Source organism: Hydractinia symbiolongicarpus, chromosome 6, assembly GCF_029227915.1.
Source record: "Hydractinia symbiolongicarpus strain clone_291-10 chromosome 6, HSymV2.1, whole genome shotgun sequence".
Classification (NCBI taxonomy): Eukaryota; Metazoa; Cnidaria; class Hydrozoa; order Anthoathecata; family Hydractiniidae; genus Hydractinia; species Hydractinia symbiolongicarpus.
In genome coordinates this window covers 15882455-15902273 of record NC_079880.1, presented here as the reverse complement: position 1 = coordinate 15902273, position 19819 = coordinate 15882455, and the positions used below count along the sequence as shown (strand labels likewise).

General features: G+C 34.5%; 1 protein-coding gene across 1 annotated transcript in view; it reads left to right on the top strand.

The window, feature by feature from the left end:
- Nucleotides 1–19819, top strand: part of LOC130647189 (ATP-dependent RNA helicase DDX54-like) — a 40584-nt gene that overhangs the window by 14440 nt on the left and 6325 nt on the right. The window contains exons 8-21 of the mRNA XM_057452957.1: nt 6712–6753; nt 6842–6940; nt 7018–7080; nt 7294–7414; nt 7601–7637; nt 8294–8388; nt 14516–14573; nt 14643–14710; nt 14805–14889; nt 14965–15023; nt 15411–15483; nt 16162–16253; nt 16928–17057; nt 18588–18655. Of these exons, the coding sequence (XP_057308940.1) occupies nt 6712–6753; nt 6842–6940; nt 7018–7080; nt 7294–7414; nt 7601–7637; nt 8294–8388; nt 14516–14573; nt 14643–14710; nt 14805–14889; nt 14965–15023; nt 15411–15483; nt 16162–16253; nt 16928–17057; nt 18588–18655 (1090 nt within the window). The remainder of the gene's footprint in view (nt 1–6711; nt 6754–6841; nt 6941–7017; nt 7081–7293; nt 7415–7600; nt 7638–8293; nt 8389–14515; nt 14574–14642; nt 14711–14804; nt 14890–14964; nt 15024–15410; nt 15484–16161; nt 16254–16927; nt 17058–18587; nt 18656–19819) is intronic.

The following is a 19819-nucleotide window of genomic DNA, read 5'->3' as shown; positions in this document are numbered from 1 at the left end:
GGTTACAAGAGACAGCTCATATGCATACTCCTTAACTTTGATTTTTATAATGAGTTTATATATGACAACATTTATATATATAATCGATGGTGAAAGTAAACTATCTAAAAAATATTATGCATATTTTTATATGGGAGTTCCATATCATGCAAAATGTTTACAAAAAATATGCTAAACTCATTTTGCACATATTTCCTCGAAGGCGCGAAGGATATAACACCTCCGAAAAAGCTTTTTCTAGAAAAAAGGATGATTCAAATATTTTCATGGCATCAAATTTGTCATTCAAAAGAGAATTTCTTTTTCTATATATCATGAATTTTTTGCAAAAAACCTCAAAACAATTTTGTTTCCTTTACAGGAGCCCTAATATTTTGTTATATGCTGTAATGTAAACCCATAAAAAACTGACAGACATGAACAGAGATGTCCTATATACCTTTTTACGTGATATTAACACAGCAGTTTATTATCAAATCATCTACATGGCCGTTTCTTGCATCTGCGACAGCTTTTATCATGTAAACTGCTTTCCAGCCATTGATATTAGTTGAGAGTAGAAAAAACGGAGATCCACTTTAATGGTTGTCACATCTTTCTCAGGATTGGTTTGGAGCTCTTTTGTTATTGTGTTGGTGAAATAATCTGAAGATAGCTGTTTTCATCTTTTTGAACAAACCATTGGTTGTCAGATCAAGAGCTTGAAGCAGATGGGTTAGATTCTTTGGCACCATAACTGTTACAATATTGTAATGGTCAAGGGCATCTGTTATCAACTGTGATTGCTGACCTCTGAAGCCATCCCAAATTAATAGGGCGTTTTGAGCCATTGTTAATCCCATTTCTTCCTTGACTGGATTGATTACTTCTCTTAGTTACTTAAGCGATTTTTTTTGTTGCTCCAGTGACTTTCGTTATATGACAATGAGAATCCAACAGATGGAAGTGATTTCTTTGTTTTCCCCTGTAGATCTGATAGAGTTACAGTAATCCCTTCTTTGTCACTTGTGCCTATTCTCAGGATGTGTTTGCTACCTTTGACAGCCATGGTAATGTTATCTGTGGGAACAAATTACGAACGAGTTTGGTCAAAGTTTATTATAAGGTCATCAGGGATCAGCCAACCAATAGCAAGTACAATCTCTTGTAAAAAAACAAAGTGACCCTTTACCACATGTCCCTTATTTTTTACAATTTTTATAGCTTTTTTTCACAAAATTAACGGTCATGAAATTACTAGAGGCAGAAAATCAATGTATCACTAAATTTACGCGCCCCAAAAATGAACGCGGCATAAAATTAACGCTAAAAGGCCAAAATCAGTTATTTTTATGCTCAGTTAGTTTCCTGCAAAAAATTGCCGTACTATAGTTGAGCCATAGAGATATTATTAGAAGAGAAAGAGACACAACGGCTATTCAAGCAATTGTAGTAGGCGCGTCCCTGAAGCAGGTGGTGCATTCATGAAAATTTAAAGTTCCCAAAACTGGATTGTTTCCTCTGATCCAGTCATGTCAAAGAAAATCTTTCGATTGTTATTTCGCCCAATCAGGGTTGATAAATGTTCGCAAAACTTAATATGTTGTAATAATTAACTGCACGTGTTAGCATAATTAATTTAGACTCGTTAAAACGATTTTGCAATTTGCTCGGAAAATTACACCAAAGAAAATAGTCGTGAAAAAATATTGAAGCGAGGCCCTGGAAGAAAAATGTAAACAAATGTTAATGATAAAAAGTATTTTATTTTGAGCCATAGGTAGAAAAGGATTTTTACCATACACGGTTGTTCAAAACCGCGATTTTAAGGAAAAAAGTGTGCGCATGTGCCAAAAATTTTTTTTAAAAAGCGCCTACGGCATAAGATTATGACGTCATCGATATTGACCTCACTCTCTATTATCTTGTTTTAGTTGCCCAATAAAAGAAAATTTAACATTTTTTTTTTTAAACTAAAGAAGGATGACCATAGACTACTATTTCGCCTTTGGTTGCTACCCTGGGCAGCCTAAACAGACGGCAAGGTCCACAAAACCCCGGATAGCTAGCTCACAATTTACCAGTACAGGAACACTCTTGTACAACATTCTGACACAAAGTTTTGCCTAAAAATTACTTTTCCTGTTTGCATGTATCCCTTATCGAGCGTTCTATCGTATTAGTAGCTGCCACTTTTTTTACTACTAAAATTTTGAGCTTTTCTACACCATACATTTCATTTTCGTTTTCACAAAAAAAAATGGTTGACAACTATTAGAAATGTAAAATAGACGCTAATAAACAAAGAACAAACGATATTATACTTCTAAAATTTAATTTTAAAAGGAAAAAAAATAATTCATCTGATCTGTAACCTTAGCTAGTTCTAAGGTTGGTCTTGATTAGTTTTCTAGAAGCCTGCTAAAACTAAACGTAAATGTGAGAAAGCTAGCTTCACTCAGACTCAGTGGACCCCAATGGAAATAATCCACTAACAATAGGTTTTTGTGATTTTCTGGGCTAGAAACACTTTAAATATTTATCATTATTGTTGTTGTTGTTGTTAGACTAGCAACTGATTGCAAATGAAAAAAAATTGTACAGTTATATATATGTTAAACGAAAAAGCTAACAATTTACACATTTTTAGACATTTCAGCCTAGACCAATCTTTAATCGTGAGATTTTTCACCACAAAAGTCAATCTGAATTATATAAAAATACTTTACAAATTAGGCTATTACAAGTATTTTTTATTTCAATTCATAATCTGTATTTAACGAATATATTCTTATTTCAAACCAACAAAAAGTGGTAATCGAGCAAATCAGCAAGCTCTTCTGTTTCATCATTGTTCCATCTTTTTATTTAACCGCTTCTGTCAAAAAATCTTCACATGCAAATCACGTTTGAATGACACTTGAAATTGTGAATTGTTGGGTCAAAATTACTCCAATGAAATCGTGCCAACATGTTTTGTATCATAGAACAATTTGGGACTGGTTCACTAAAATGTAAAAAAAAAAGAAAGTACAATATAAGCTACCAGAATCACCCAGAACCACCCAAAACCACGAAGACGCATGCGTGTCCAATGTGTGGCAATCGTTTTCAATCTTTTATAATTCAATAATTTAACGGACCAGCCGTCAACGTTCAATGGACCCAGGGTACAAACCTCGTACAGCTGACTTCTCGAAAAACGAAAAGTTTCTTTTTCAAGTCTCAATTTATAAAACGTAATTTTTTGTACGAAAAAGTTTCATAATTCCCAACTTCTTAATAAATATAAGGTCTTCTACCTAGCAGGAGTCTTTTCCTTTAAAGTCTATGGAATACACGTTCGATACGGAGCCAATTATTAACACACTATTTACACCAGCGTTTCTTCCTGGTTGTTTATATTTTTTTCAAGTGACTGATTGGTTCGTGTTAATTCAGTCTGTTCCTAGGTCATTTTTGGTTTGGAAAACAATGATTGAGCAGACGGCATGGCCTACAAAAAGCTCTTATCTTTTAAACAAACCTGAGGCTCTCATCAAAAAAGCATGTAAAATGATAGCAAAGTGTGCATGAAAAATGTACAGACATGTGAGTTAATGTTTAACATATTCCTGTGAAATCCCTGACTTTTTTCTGATGAAACTATTTTTTTTTGGCGAGAAAACATAAATTTTTCATGATTTATCACACACCACAAACTAAGCATAAAACAAATTGTTACCCCATCTATTTTAAAAAAATACAATTTTTTTTTTGCGTTTTTTGTGAAAGAATATCTTCATTAAATTATTGCAAATTTTACGTATTTTACTATCGTCGCCTAAATAGGCAACACGTAACCTAATTAGGTTATATATTTCATTTTAACATAATTCTTACTTGCGCGAACATATCGAGGCACGAGTGACAATTTTGGAATCATGGTTGCGTAGCTAGACTATCCATTCTGAACAAGGTGTTTTTGCGATTTTTTCTTGGGAATGTGTGAAAAGCCATTAAATATTGTAATGTCTTAACTAGATTACATATAGTCTAACTAGGCTACAATGAGACGCATAAATAGGTGGTATGCCGTAATTAGCCTACCGTCGCCTAATTAAGTGTTTACCCTGACTATGAAAGGTTAGGGGGTATCCACAAGCAACATTTTTCACATCTAACACTGGTTTATTGCTATCAGCTTTCAGGAAAAACATGTCTTAAAGCATGACTTTGCATTGGAAGGCAAATATCTTCATTTTCCACCAACATATAAAATTTTATGATCAAAACATTGCTATTCTTTCTGTCTCCTCCCAACAAAAGTGAAAGTGATCAGGTAGTCGAATCTAGAGTTTTTGTATAGTCCAAGGCCTGCTCTACTAAAATAAAATCTTTTTAAGAGATGATCTCTACCACAGAGTCTCAAAAAACGTTTGTTTTTAAGGGAAATTTGAAGCACGTGCGATGGTGGCCATTATGAATCGCTTGAGGCAGAAAATTTGATAACTAATAATGGCGCATGCGCACACTTTTTTTCCTGCCGTAAATGACCGTGCATATATGATGTAAATTTATTAGCAGTACTAAGTAAGCTTAAAGATTTTGATAAATATATCATTAAGCTCTCTCTTAGCCAAGCAGAGCTAGATAGCTTTTAATTGACCTGTTGTTGTGGACCAACAAATGTTACTAAACTATAACATAACATATAAACAAATAGATTTTGTAGAAAGAGTGTCCAGTCAATTTTTATTTTCCCTGACTGACATTAAAATCCCCTGTTTTTCCTAATGCCAAATATACTTTAACTTTAAAACAGTTACTCTGAGAAGGGCTGAAAAATAAGAACACAATAACAACATAGAGAGAACACTTTAAAAACACACAAAAACATGGGGAAGAAATTTCAAGGAAAAATTTCCAACGAATCAGTTGTTACTTTTAAACTATCAAAACGTCTATATTATATAAACGTGATGTTACATTGCAAATACTTGCAATATACGTACAACAAAATAAAGTTAAAATGGTTGTGAAATGTTTGGTAATTAATTTCTCAGTGCATATTTTTATTGTCAGGTATGTGGTCTAAATACTAGCAAGTCAGTACTGATTGTTCCCAGAGAGAAATCCTTCATTGGCTAGCAATAGTGATTTAAATTCTATGTGATTAGCCTCCTCGAGGGTATAGCTAGCTGTAGCTTTACCCTCCATGACATGTTTAGAGCAGCTCCTGAAACCTAAATAGAAATAAGATAGTAGATTGCCAAAGCTGTTTTTGATACAAATTTTAAATACGATAACTAGCCACAACTCGCTTTTTTACAATAACTTTTAAGTTTTTAAAGGCAGAAGCTTTTTAAGACCGCCTTTTTTACTTAAAAAACGTGGTATGATACACCGAGTATATTTAAAGGGACACTTTATCAACACCGAAAATTTACAGTTGAATTTTGGCCTTAAACTTTGGCTAGCTATCGTCTTTCACTTAAAGGTTATTACTACAGTGAAGAATAAGCCCTTACCTTCGTACATCTATGAAGAATTCATATTCCGTTCAGTATGTCGTGAAAAAAAACATGTTTGTTTTTTCTATACATATGGCAACAACAAATATGGCTGCTTGACCTTCGAGCTTCTTCTCCAACTGATTCTCTTGAAAATTGTGAAGGTAAATTATTTCGAAGGCGAGGGTAAACCCCTGAGAGCTTTTTAACCAATTAAGTTTGGCGGAATTCAGTGGAAAACCTGATTATTTTCTTAATCTTTTACAAGTAAAATTGTCGGGATTCTCTACTGGAAGAATCGACAATTTTTTGTTTTGTGAGAAACGCACAAAATGAGCGGTAATCTAGTGACGCACCTTCTCCACATTGTTTGTCTTAGAATAGGAATTTAAATAGAGAATTATTGCGTTGTGTCTCTTTCTCTTTTAATAATATCTCTATGGTTGAGCAGAGCAGAGTTACAGCAGGAGCCTTTATCATAATCAGAAGTTGTATCAAAGATCTTCTTATGCTGTTGACTTTTGAAACGTCTTTTAAAGCTGAATACTGTACAAACCGACTCGTAGGTTTATGAAAGCTCTGGCCCATTTTCATGTGAAATACTTTAAGTTCTGTATTGAGAATTTAGTTTGTTGTTGTATTTTTATAAAAAAAACTTATGCAGCAAATATTTTTCTTGCCTAGGACAAACTATGCCAAAATTATTTGCTATCTGAAGTTAGCCATGCAGCTATAGCTAGTTAGTTAGTTAGTCAATGTGGTTTGAAATATTCTGTATCTGGAAATATTCTCTGTAAAAAATACTAACAATTTCTAGTTATACAGTTGAGACCTTGGCTAGGCAACAAGAAAGTTTATAAACCCCCTTTTATTGACAAAAACGGGGATCATAAAAAAAATTTTAAAATGTATTTCCCTTTATTTGGCTTGTCATCAAAGTAACAAAATAAAGTCTACATGCCTTAAACTTGCTTAAACCGCATGATAAAAAGTTTGAGATAAAATAACGTCGAAAATATAATTCAAAACAACATACTCTGCAACAACAGCACGGCCAAATCACCCAGATATATCACTCAGCAAAACAAGTCCGAATCTTTCCTTCACAGGAAGATGGCTAGTTAAAATTGATGAAAGAAATAAAGCAGTCGGAAATTCAGTTGCTGCCTCACCTGAGCAAAAATAATTCTACAACAGCCTTTATAAAGTACAAGTAAATATGTTTTACTGTGATTTTTAGCATGGAGAACCAATTTGCTGCTCTACACGAAAATCCTGATGTGTGAGTGACATTTGCATCACAGAAACTTACTGCTGCCAATATGTGTTTCTTTACATGCCATTCCATTCATTTTCTTACTTTGTCCCAGGCTGGTCGCAACTCCTGGCCGGTTCCTTCATTTGCTTGTTGAAATGGAGATAAAGTGTGTGGAGACGATAGAATATGTCGTGTTTGATGAAGCAGACAGGTGATATAATAAGGCAACAACTACTTTACATAAGCTTCACATAATTCGAAAGTTAACTTTCATTACTGTGTTTTTAGCTTGTTTGAAATGGGCTTTTCGGAACAATTGCAAGAAATTATTAAAAGACTTCCAGACTCCAGGTAATAACTAAGATTTTGGTCAAATTACCCAGAAGGAAGCGCTTTTAATTTTTAAGGTAAAAAAGAAGAGGTAAGTAGAAAGAACAATAAAGGTGTTCTTGCATTTTCATATCTCTAGATGTTACTGCTAATATCTTTTCAAAAGCTGTCAGTAAAATATTGTTTTTAAACAGATTAATTCATAGAAACGTTAAAATATATTTTTTCTTACAGACAAACAGTTCTGTTTTCTGCAACTCTGCCAAAGGTATTGATAGATTTTGCATCAGCTGGTTTAACAGACCCAACTCTTATAAGACTTGATGTCGACACAAAAATCAGTGATAAATTAAAGGTAGCTTTATTGTGACACATGTTAGTTGTTTTTTTTGTTTATTTCTTATCCTCATTTTTGTGAGTTACGTTGTTGTAACAGCAGAAGTGTTAAGCGACAACAACCTACCTTCAACTTGGGCACATGTATTGAACTTAGAAGTTTTTTCAAATGCGATGATTAACAGCGTAACTTCTTTTGTTTTAGATGAAATTTTTCCTTCTGCGTCATGACGACAAATTAGGTATATATTGCTTATGATTTTTAAAATTGTAGAACGGCTTATGCTGGCTATAGTCGTGTATCAGCACTTATTTGGGGAATTGCATATGTTCTTCTATGTTTTTACCGTGATTTTTTTGGACAGGGCACAAAATTATATGTGCATTTACTCTTGCTTTTAAAAGTACTTGATTTTTTTTTGTTAATTTGCCTTTTAAAGATTAATTTTATATTTATTTAATTCTATATTTTTATCTTATAAGCTTTTTGAAGTTGATTAATTCTCACGATTAATTTTTACAAATTTTGCAAAATATAGCCATATTCGCGAAAATTTGTTGCTCAAGAATGTGTAGAAATATCAGTTGGCAAAAATAAACCTTTGTGGATTAATAGAGAAACATTATTTGTTAAAATTAATGGTCATAAATTTTTTTGTTTTTTTCAGTAATATTTCTTTTTGTAGCTGATGAACAAATCGTCAGTCTCAGTGATATAAAGAAGTTCAGTTAAAGGCTGCCTTAAAATTGTGATAACAAGCTATTAGAATCGCGAAAGTAATTTTTCTCAAAAATCCTTAAAATGGTTCATTCACGAAATCTTTGCGAACTATCTACTGAGTCCCTTGTAAAGGAAAAAATTGGTGACATGATCTCTTACTTATTTCTCGGTTTTCAGCATGTTTACTTCACCTGTTACAAACTTTCATACCAACTGAAGAACAAACTGTTGTTTTTGTATCCACCAAACATCATGTCGAGTTTCTACAAGAGGTAAGAAAAAAAATTTAAATTGACTGACAAAAACAACGTGATAGAACTTTGTAGGAAATTGTATTGTTTACATTTGCTTAGCAGACAGAAATAATTTGTGTAACATACACGACATACTTGATTAAATCATATCAACTAAACATGCATAACCTAATACCCTGTCAATAAGAAAGAAATAAATCTGTGGATGCAAGTTCGCATATGCCTGAAATAGTTGGCATTCTTTCTTTACAACTTTCAGTGTTTGATGCTCTTTGACATTGAGCCCAATGGAGACTTCTCGATAAGTAAGTCAACAAGCATGTGACACATGCCTCTTCACATGCACTTTTAGTAATTTTTTAATCAAGGCGTGCAATTTTTTTTATCCATTTTCAGGCTACAAAAGAATGACCTTTATGGTGCACAAAAATTGTGGCCTAAATTAATAAGTGAAAATATTTTAGTTTTTTGCTAATAAAAGTTTGTTATAATAGCGTGAAAATCTGTTTGGTTTAAAATATAATGAAAATGAAAATGAATTCAATTAACACTGACACATGTTGCAAATGTTAAGCAGTTAATAATGAGAGTTGAAATATGTTCCGATATTGATTCTAAAAACTTGTAAATATTCTTCTAAAGTTTATATGGTGGACTGCGCATCTATATAAAAATACGCCAGTTCTGTCTGTCTGTCTGTCTGTGATTTTTGCAAAGTGGATTATATTCTTTACAATTTTCTTTAACAAATTCTATAATAGATCGCCTATAAAATTGTTCTGTAATTTAGCATACTTTAACGTTAAAATAGTATTGACGTCAAAGGAAAGTTAATTAAAATTAGTGAAGCCATTACAGTGCACTTAAAACTTTGAGGCCAAATAACTTGGAAACGAGGTGGACGTCAATGATTTTTCACCGCGTGGGTAACTAGGGACCACCTGGGACCAATTTGGGTAAGTTTCCCAAACCTAGGTGCCTAAATCCGTTTCGAAATGGACGGATTGCTGACGTTATCAAAAAACCTTCAAACCCTAATATCTCTGCAACCGTTTGTCAGAAGTACATGATCCTATACATTTTCTCGATCAGCGTTTCAAGATCTATACGATAACAGGTATACAAATTTCTAAAAAAAAATTTAGGATTTTGACGGGAAATTTTTCAACCTTTATACCTCATTAACCTTTCATCAAAAGCACATGATCATATACATTTTCTTGATCAGCAGTTTAAGCGCTACACAATAGAGGCAACATGAAAACAAGGTTCTTTTTTTTGTGGGGGTTGCTGACGTCATCAAAGTTCAAATAATGCTTCTTTTTCTTTTTTAACCTGAAGGGTCTCTTTAAGAGACAAGAGAGGAGTTGAACTTCACCATACCTTAGTTTAAAGGGGCGATTGTGGAAGTCCTATGAAATGCCACATAGTGATGATGTCACTTTAAAAAACACCCAGTCCGGTCTGTGAACGGTTTGCGCTAGGAGGAGCATCCAGCTGTAAAACAATGCCAAAACTCTTTATTATTGGCCGTAAGAACAGTTGATCAGACAAACTGCGTAAACGGGGCTGGAACTCTAAGGAGTGAAGGTGTCGCGTATCGTCAGACCGTTACCCAGCTATCGCATCACAAGGCAGATAACACTAGGTTGAGGATGGCTAGTGTAAATGTTGGTACACTGAGAGGTAGACCAGGTGAAGTAGTTGAAATGTTAGAACGTAGATCTGTTGATATGTGTTGTGTTAAGAAAGTCAGGTGGAGTGAAATTTGTGGAAGGTAGAAGGGCAAGGTATAGCTTTTTTGGATTGGTAACAGTGATGAATATGGAGGAGTTGGCATATTTGTTGCAGAGAAGTGGGTAGAAAAAGTAATAGATGTTATTGCGAGTTAATAGTCGTATTATAAAGTTTTTGATAGGTAATAGGATTGTCACTTTTCTGTCAGTTTATGCTCCACAGTGTGGACTCAGTGAGGAAGATAAGGGGAAGTTTTGTGATGAGTTAATAGCAGTCACATCAAATTTGGAGACACTGAACTTGTCATGGTGGGCGGCGACTTTAATGGTCATGTTGGGAAGTCATCTGAAGGTTATAGAGGTGTGCATGGAGGTTATGGATTGGAAGCAGAAAAAATAAGGAAGGGGAGAGGTTGCTTTAGTTTGGAATGGCAACGGACATGGTGGTTTGCAACACATCATTCAGTAAGAGACAGAGTAGGCTGATAACATATGAGTCAGGTGATTGTAAGACACAGATAGATTACTTCCTGGTTAGAAAGTCAGACAAGAAAGTGGTGAAGGACGTGAAAGTTATATCGGGGGAAGAGTGTGTTTCCCAGCATAGGTTGCTGGCTTGTGATATTATCTTAAAGAGTGTTAAAGAAGCCAAGGGAAAGTACAGGCCCCGTTGTAAAGTCTGGAAGCTGAAGGAAGAGATTGTAGCAAGACAATTTAGTGCAAAAGTTCAGCAGTTAGCCCACAATGGTCAAGGTGATAGTGACAATGTTGAAAGTACTTGGACTACTTTGAAGAATTGTCTTCTGGCAGCTTCTGCTGATACCTGTCGGTGGACGAAAGAACCAGTTAGACATAGACAGACCTGGTGGTGAAATAATGAGGTTGACCAGTGTATAAAGGAAAAGAGGAAACTTTGGAAAGAGTGGAAGTCAGGTGGTAGTAAAAATATTTACTTAGAAGCAAAGCGTCGTGCTCGTACAGCAGTGTATAAGGCAAAATCAGAAGCAGAGAGAAACAGATTTGCAGATGTGTTAAGAAGGGAAGACCAGCGCAATGAGGTATTCAAGATAGCAAAGCAAATGAAGAAGACTAATCAAGATGTTGTAGGTGAGAAGTGTATACGTAATGAGGAAGGTGTTTTGGCTAGCACAGAGGAGGAGAAAAGGGCAGCTTGGAAGAATTATTATCAGAGGTTGCTTAACACAGAGTTTGATTTGGATGAGGATAATTTGTCTGATGATGTTGTTGTAGAAGGGTATGCAGATCAAGACAGAATGGGTAGTGGAGGCTATTAGGAAATTGAAGATTGGCAAGGCTGCAGGAGTATCAGGTATTGTTGCCGAGATGGTAAAAGCATCTGGATATATTGGAGTTGTGCTTATTACAAGTCTTGCTAATCAGATTATAAAGGATGGTGCTATTCCGAGTGAGTGGCAAGCAAGTGTAATAGTGAATTGTTTCAAGGGCAAGAGTGATGCATTAGAAAGAGGTAACTATAGAGGTTTGAAGTTGGTTGATCAAGTAATGAAAGTTATTGAAGGAGTGATGATAAGTTACTTAGAGAAAGACTTGATATAGATAAGATGCAATTTGGTTTTGTTCCAGGGCTTGGCACTACAGATGCAATATTTTTACTCAGACAGCTTCAGGAAAATTATTTAGGAAAGAGAAAGAATCTCTATTTTTCCTTCGTAGATTTAGAGAAAGCTTTTGATAGAGTGCCACGTAAAGTTATTTGGTGGGCTATGAGAAAATTAGGTGTGGATGAGTGGCTAGTTACGATGGTAGTCTATATACAGCAATGCTAGAAGTCATGTCAGGATTACCGATTCACTTAGTGATGAATTTAGTGTAAATGTTGGTGTACATCAGGGTTCTGTACTTAGTCCTTTGTTGTTTGTTCTAGTCTTAGAAGCGCTGTTGATGGAATTCAGTACAGGTTGTCCATGGGAGTTATTGTTGAAAAGTTTGAGAAGTGGAAGATGATTAGTAGCATTGCAGCCAAGTGTAACCTTGTAGTTGGAAAGTGGCTTTGTGGAGTTTGCAGGAAAGGGGTTGGTAGTAACTCAATTTTTTGTCAGACATGCAAGCATTGGGTACATAAGAAGTGCAGTAGTATTGGTGGAAGGTTAAGAACTGACATTCAGTTTGTATGCAAGCGTTGCAAAGAGAATGAAGTATTTCCAGCTTTAATGATGTACAACAGTGGCTCGTTAGAGATAGTTGAGAACTTCTGTTACTTAGGTGATATGTTGGAAGTGAAGGGGGTGTTGGAAGAAGTTACACATCCACCTAACCATTCTTATATCATTCCATTCTATACGGTCAAGATCTTCCTGCATCACTGCCCATGTCTCACTACTGTACAACATAACACTTCTTACACAGGCCTCATACAACCTACCTTTTAACTCAACTGACAAGACTTAAACGTCAATATCCTATATTAAATTAATGAAGCTATTTCAATGCACCTTAAATTTTGAGGCCAAAAACTTGGAAACGAGGTGGTGACGTCATTGATTTTTTACTGCGTGGGTAACTAGGGACCACCTAGGACTAATTTGGACAATTTTCCCAAACCTGGGTCCCCTTATCCGTTTTGGAATGAATGGGTTGATGACGTCATCGAAAATCCTTCAAACATCAATATCTTTGCAACCTTCAAATCCTAATATCTCTGCAACCGTTTGTCAAAGATATATGATCCTATACATTTTGTTGGTCAGCATTTTGAGATCTATACGATGAAGGCAACGGGCATACAAATCTTACAATAATTTTTTTGCATATTTGTTCGTTTTTGCTGATGTCAGGAAAATTTTGAAACCCTTATATCTCCTTAGGTGTTTGTCCAAAACAAATGTTCCTGTACATTTTTTTATTCAGCCTTTCAAGCTCTACACAATAGAGGCAACAAGTAAACAAATTTCCAAGAAGAAATATTTTGTCTCTTGACAGATACTAGCTGACGTCATCAAAATTTAAATAACGGTTCATTGTTACTGTTATCCTGTCTAAGTGGATTTTTTTACGGGCTTAATCGACTAGTCTATATAATAATACGCCAGTTCCTTGTGTCTGTGACAGACAAGTTGATATGCTTATTTTTCTTTGATGTCGCCGAAAAAATCTTTAATGTTGCCGAAAAAATATGTCTTCCTCGTCGGGAAATGCTGGGAGTTTGCGTTTGTTTGCGTTATAATTTCGCGTTATCAAAATAAAAATTTTATTTGGATGAATTAAACCACGTGATCAAAATAAAGCAATTTTATTTGCTGAAATCCAAGTTTCCCCTGGCAATCAAAACATTGGTAAAAAGTTTGTTAAATGAAGTTCCCGGCACAAAGTAACAGAGATTATGTTTGTAAGATGGTTGTTTTTTTTTAAGCATTTGTCTACTCTTTCCTTCAAAATAAAAGACATTTAAAAAGGGGCATGGTATATAAATTAAGAATAGAAAGGTTTCTGTAAAGTTTGTTTATGTTTTTTTCAGTTTTGATGATATTATTGATGCCAGACATGTTTGTTAGCTAGCTTTATAAAGCCAACCACATCAACAGCAAATATGTGTTTCTGATTCCCTTGCATGATGATAAAAGTAGAATTTAATTTCGATGAAAGCGAGATTAACTTATCGAGAATAGCTTCGTTCACGAACACCATCCCACCAAGCTTTATGATATAAGTTTTTTTCGTTCAGAAGGAAATAATGTTACGTAAATAGCTTCAACCTAGTTTCTTTCTAAAATGATTTGAAATGTGTGTAGATACAAATTGAAATTTGTTGCGACTATAAACATAAAAAAAATCGCAAACGTTCCTTACCCAAAAAGAGGTTTCGGCTTTAGGGTACTCCATACAGAATACCATGCTATTTTTAAACAATTCTGGAAACTAAGATTATGTGCATAGACATCATGGGGACTGTTTTGGTCATATGTTATCAAGAAGTTGGAAGTTGTAAATGTCTCAAGTTAATGCACCTAAATGCACATATTTATTTGCCTACTCGCTGAATCGAACTCAGGCGGGAAAGTATCAATATGATGGGAAGTTTGTTCTCCGAAGACTGTGTTATTGTCATCCACTGTATTCATATATCGAGCACATTACGATCGTATGAGAAAGATCTATCGATATCTGTAGGCAATGGAAACGCACAAAAGTGTAGCATAAAGACAGTTTTTCACGCTGCCAGACTCGCGTAATGGAATCGTATGCTTTCAAAAAAAATAAGAGATTTGGCTCAAAAAAAGATGTTAAAAAAAACAAATCAGAGTACGCAGTAGTCGAAGTTGAATGTCTTTCTTATTTGATTTTTAAACCACAGCCAACAACCTCGCATTATGAGTATATCATATGCAGCTCTTTCTTAATGAACATTAACATTTTATTTTATGTTTTAGCTTCTAACTAACGCCGGATTGGATTGTTCCTACATTTACTCATCTCTTGATCAAACTGGTAGGCCATAGTAGCCATTGCTGTCTGTTTTGTTGAATTTTTAATGATTTATATTTATCTTTACTTCAGCTCGAAAGATAAATTTGGCCAAGTTCCGGAAAAAGCTAGCAATGATCTTAATTGTGACAGATATTGCTGTAAGCCTTTTAAACTGTTACCTTTTTCATACAGTCGACCCTGGTCACTCTTGTGTCATGTCATCTTGTCACAAATATTTTAATTGTCACACAGGCACGTGGTATTGACATTCCAATGCTGGATAATGTTGTTAACTTTGATTTTCCTTCTAAACCCAAGATATTCATACACAGAGTAGGTAAGCCATTGTATTTCTGTTAAAAAAAGAATTTACATTAAAAAATAGAAAGTAATTTCGTTTTGTATTCTTTAGGTCGTGTTGCAAGAGCTGGCAGGTCTGGAACAGCATATTCTTTTGTTATGAAAGATGAGGTGAATAAACGTAGTTGAAAATGCTTGCATTGGAACATTTATTGTAGTTTATTGTAGTGACTGAAAAATCTCTTTTTTATATACAAAACAATGTTCTGTAATAAATTTCCTTGTGAAATTTATTTTGACACGCAGCCCTTTATGTAAAAAAATTATTTATGAACCTATTGCGTGTTCTTCAGTTCGTGTCATGGTTTTTTTTTAGGAGTTATCATTTGCGCAATTCAATTTTTACGCACTTGAAATGTGCTGATTAATCTTAAGCAGTATAAGCATCTGCTTCCTGAAAAATAAAGCTTGCGGAAGTTATTTTTCATGCAAATATAATTTCTAATTTATTTTGATTATGTTGATTTCTTTGTTTTCTTTTTTGTTTTTGTTGCTCAGATGGCGTTTCTTATGGATTTGCACTTGTTTCTGGGACGACCTTCAAAATATGCTTCGTCAACGACTTTAAAAGGTAAAAAATGATTATGTGCTGATAAATTGTTACCAGTATAAACTTTTTTTGATTTGAAGAAATATTTGTGTAATATAACATGATTTTGAGGGCTATTTTGGGATTATTAAGCCTGGGTTTCATTTGTAATGTTGACTATTTGTCAACGTGACAAATTATACGAGGGCTTATTAACCCAAAATAGCCCAAGAAAGCATGTTATTACGTGTTAATAATATGATTAAAAACTATTTTTTGGGTGGATTATTATGGGCTCCTTTTGAGGAAAATTACGTATTAAGGTAATTTCCTATTGCCAAACAAAATGTCCCAAAGGCAAAGAAAAAAGTAAGAGATTACTTATGATGAAATGCTTTCTTATTAAACTGTTGCATCTTTATAAGCAACGCAAAATATTTTTTCTGGTACGTCAGTCAAAATAAAACATGGTTCTAAACAATAATATAAAATCTGCAATTAGTTATTTCATTAAAAATCTCGGGCTATTCTTGTGATAAAAACAAAACAAATCATGAAGTAAAATAGAACTGGTCAATTACAACCCAGTCTATTTCAAATTTGAAATAGACCAGTTTAAGATTTTAAATTGACCAGTTACGGATAAGTAACACGGTGATCACTAAAGCTGTAATTTTTAGTCATATAATTAATTATGTAATGTTGCTTGAATCCATTTAGATGAGGACGGAATCATTGGCACTGTTCCTCAATCAGCCATTACTGACAAAATCGACTTTGTACGAAATGTGTCATTGACAAATTTTAACCTTGTACGTTTATTTTATCATTTTATCATTTGTTGTGTGAAAAGCAATTTAGAACCTGAGTTGCTCATTAAATTATTTTCACTTTCACCTAGAAAATTTGAAGGAATTTTTGTTGTTTTTTAACAGTGTTTTTTAATGATTTTAATTTTAAATGATTGTTATCTGTGTTGAAGTCAATGGTAATGGTTGTTTGCAGTGACGATAGCTTTGGAGGCAACCATAGTGGCTACTGCAGTGGTGTTACAGTCGATGATGATAGTTATCTGTGGTGATGGTGGTATTGGAGGCGATGGTAGTGGTTATCAGCGGTGGTAAGGGGTGCTGGAGTCGACGGTAGTGGTTATCTGCGGTGTTGAGGGCGACGGTACTGGTTATCTGCGGTGTAGGAGGCGATAGTAGTGGTTATCTGCGGTGTTTAAGGCTGCGGTAGCGGTGGTAGTGGTTATCTGCGATTTTGGAGGCAATGGTGATGGTTATCTGCTGTGGTAAGTGGTGTTTGAAGCAATGGTAGTGGTTATCTGCGGTGTTGGAGGCAACGGCATCTGGTTATGGTTATCTAGTTATTGGCTGTCTGTGGTGGTAGAGGTGTCGGAGGCGATGGTATGGGTTATCTGCAGTAATAACTGATTGAAACTCGTTTTTGAAATTAATACTTCTCTGTATTGTCAATATTTTAGATGTCCCTTCACAAAGTGATGTTAAACGGGTACAAACAGTATGTACGTTCGAGAGAATGCGCATCAGCTGAGTCTATAAAACGTAGCAAAGAAATCGATATAACTGCCATTTCAGATCATCCCATGTTTGGTGAGTTGCTGTCTAAAAGGTTTTTTTGTTTGTTTTTGGATTTCCTGAGTTTAAGTGGGTGCTTTAAAAATAAAGAATTTAGACAATTACTGGGGTTATTGAATTACTACGGTTGCACTGAATATTGTTGAGTTAGCTTTAAAAATCATCGCAAATGTTTTTCTGTAAACAAGGAAGGGACTCACATGTAGCAAATTTAACGAACTTATCAATAGACCTATTTCCATATTTATTTTTGTTCGGCAAAATATACAGACTAAAATGCAGAATAACGTAATAGCGATATAAGTTATGAGCACATTTTTATTTTGCAGCGAAGTTGTGCATAAAAATAATTTGTGTTCAATGTGACAACCTCATCTTCAGGACTCTTCTACGCCTGTGATATTTTGACGAGACGGCTCCATAATAGCCCTGATCTAGGTTGATGATATACGGATTTTGATTGGATGTGCGTTTTGAATAGAAACCGTGAGTTGACAGAGTTTGTTTAATTCTAAAACAAGGTGATGGAGCGCGGAAAGTAAGAAATAGTGACACGAAAAAAAAAAGCCGCGGAAATGCTATTTTATAAACAAAAAAACTGTGATAATGAATGAGGCTACCTAACTTAAAATTTCAGGAAATGATATTTTTATAGCTTTCTTTCGAAGACTTTGTGATAAGTGAGGTAGCATGTTTGTCAACTAGCCCAGTTCTTATATTAAAAGGTGTTAAATTTGCACATTAGCTTAAACATACTGTTTAACGTAGGTATTTCAGACAGCTTTTTAAATGTAATATATAAGCTAGAGCTACCCTACTGCTAGTTATTATTACTCTACCTCGAGTTATCTCTGCATTAATATTTTAAACCACATATGAATATTTTTTGATATAGGGCTTATCTGAAAGAAGGGTCTTGGTTGGTCATTTAGTTTGACGATCGTTACCTCAATCAGTAGGGTGTTTGACTCATGCCTAATAGACTGTGGGTTTCATCCCTACATTAGTCAATCTTCTAGTTGGATAAAAATTACAAAGGTTTGTAGCTAAATGAGGAGGTTAAGCACTCAAGAACTGCCTTTGTGTTTCTGTCTTAAAACAATTGACAAGGTATATCCCTCTATATCTTACTGCGGCATGCTATATACTGGGTATAGCAAGTGTTCTTAATTGTCCTTGAAACTTTTAAATACGCTTTAGATTTTGTGACTAGCTAAATCTTTCATATTTTTTGCTCAGAAGTTCAAACAGCTCAAAAAACATCAATTCGAAGCATAACTCCTGACAAACACTAGCTAAGAAACCTAAGACTATAGCTATAAATCAGTTGGCTATAACTTACACTGGTAAACTAGTACGAGTCTAAAAACAAAATCCTTGTAGCTTCCCGAAATCTGCTTATAACTAATCTCGTTTTCACGTTGCATTTTCGTATGCGTATTAAACAGGTCTATTGAATGGAGCAATATTTCTTTAGGACAACATAAGAAATCTCGCAGTGTAAATAGTGGGTCAGATATGTTATATTTTTTAACATTCTTATAGCTGACCTGTTTACAGATACGAAGTTAACGAAATTATTATCAGACTTGCAAAAATTCAAACCGAATTTGGTGAGTATGATATTGCAACCTTTCTTTGAAGGTTGTTTTTAAGTGCTAGGGCCACGATGCAATTTTTTTATGCGCATGTGTAATGCAATTTTGTTGCGCAGAATAGATAGCTGTCGTGCCTCGTATGCAATGTTACGCATGCAGCAATAAAAAGGGAGAAAAATGTGGCTATTTCGACTAACAGTGAAAAAAAATGTTGGCACATGACCGTAAACTTTGAATTCCGTTGCCACTAGTTATTTTGGCCGTTTCTATATTACATTCACACAATTTTAAACTTCTCAAAGTTCTGTTAACGGTGGACTTATTAAGTTAAATCCAAACCCTTAAGCTGTGCTAATTGTTGCTGACGTTAGCATGACTCTTTTCTGCAATATTTCAGCACTTCGTGCGATTAGCACATTCTAAACACTGCTTAGAAATAAAAGAATTAATCGTTGACAAAAAAATGTGTGTAATTGTTGTTGTTTTTCACATACTTACACCATAAGATAAACAAATGTTTAGATTTTTGTTACAAAATATGTTAAAAAAAATTTTCACAATTGAAAATCACAATTGTCTGTCTTTTCATCTCTATCTTGCCTGCATGTACTTTCATCCTATCCTATCCTAAATAGTCAATTGCACGTCATCAACTAGTTTCTTTACGCAAAGTTTTTTATAGAAAATCACCACCTCAGGGCCTCGAACTAACGACCCTCTTGTTCTTAACAATGGCCCCTTAAACCAATTACGCCACACAACGTAAACTATGATTTGACGAATTTTATATTAAAAAAAACATTGAGCTTGTTTTCTTAATTAATTGATTCGACGATCGAGAACAACTTGTTATTTTCCTCCTTTTCCACCAATTTGAAGACTCGTGATCCTCCAATCTAAAAACTGATTCGAAGACATATCAAACGAATTATGCCTCAGAACTTTTCTACTAACCGTTCACCAGTATTATTGGTAAAATCAGTAATCAGAAGAAATCAGAAGCTTTCATGGTTTCGAAATAAAGTTTATGTAGAAGGTATTAAGCCATATACGGATACGCTACACCAAAAGCAATAATATTAAATAAATTGAAATAATCCTACCTTGTTTTCAACGTAACTGTTCTTCTGTTAACTGTCGTTGGGGCTCTGCCACGGCTATTTCGCTACGGTCAAACCG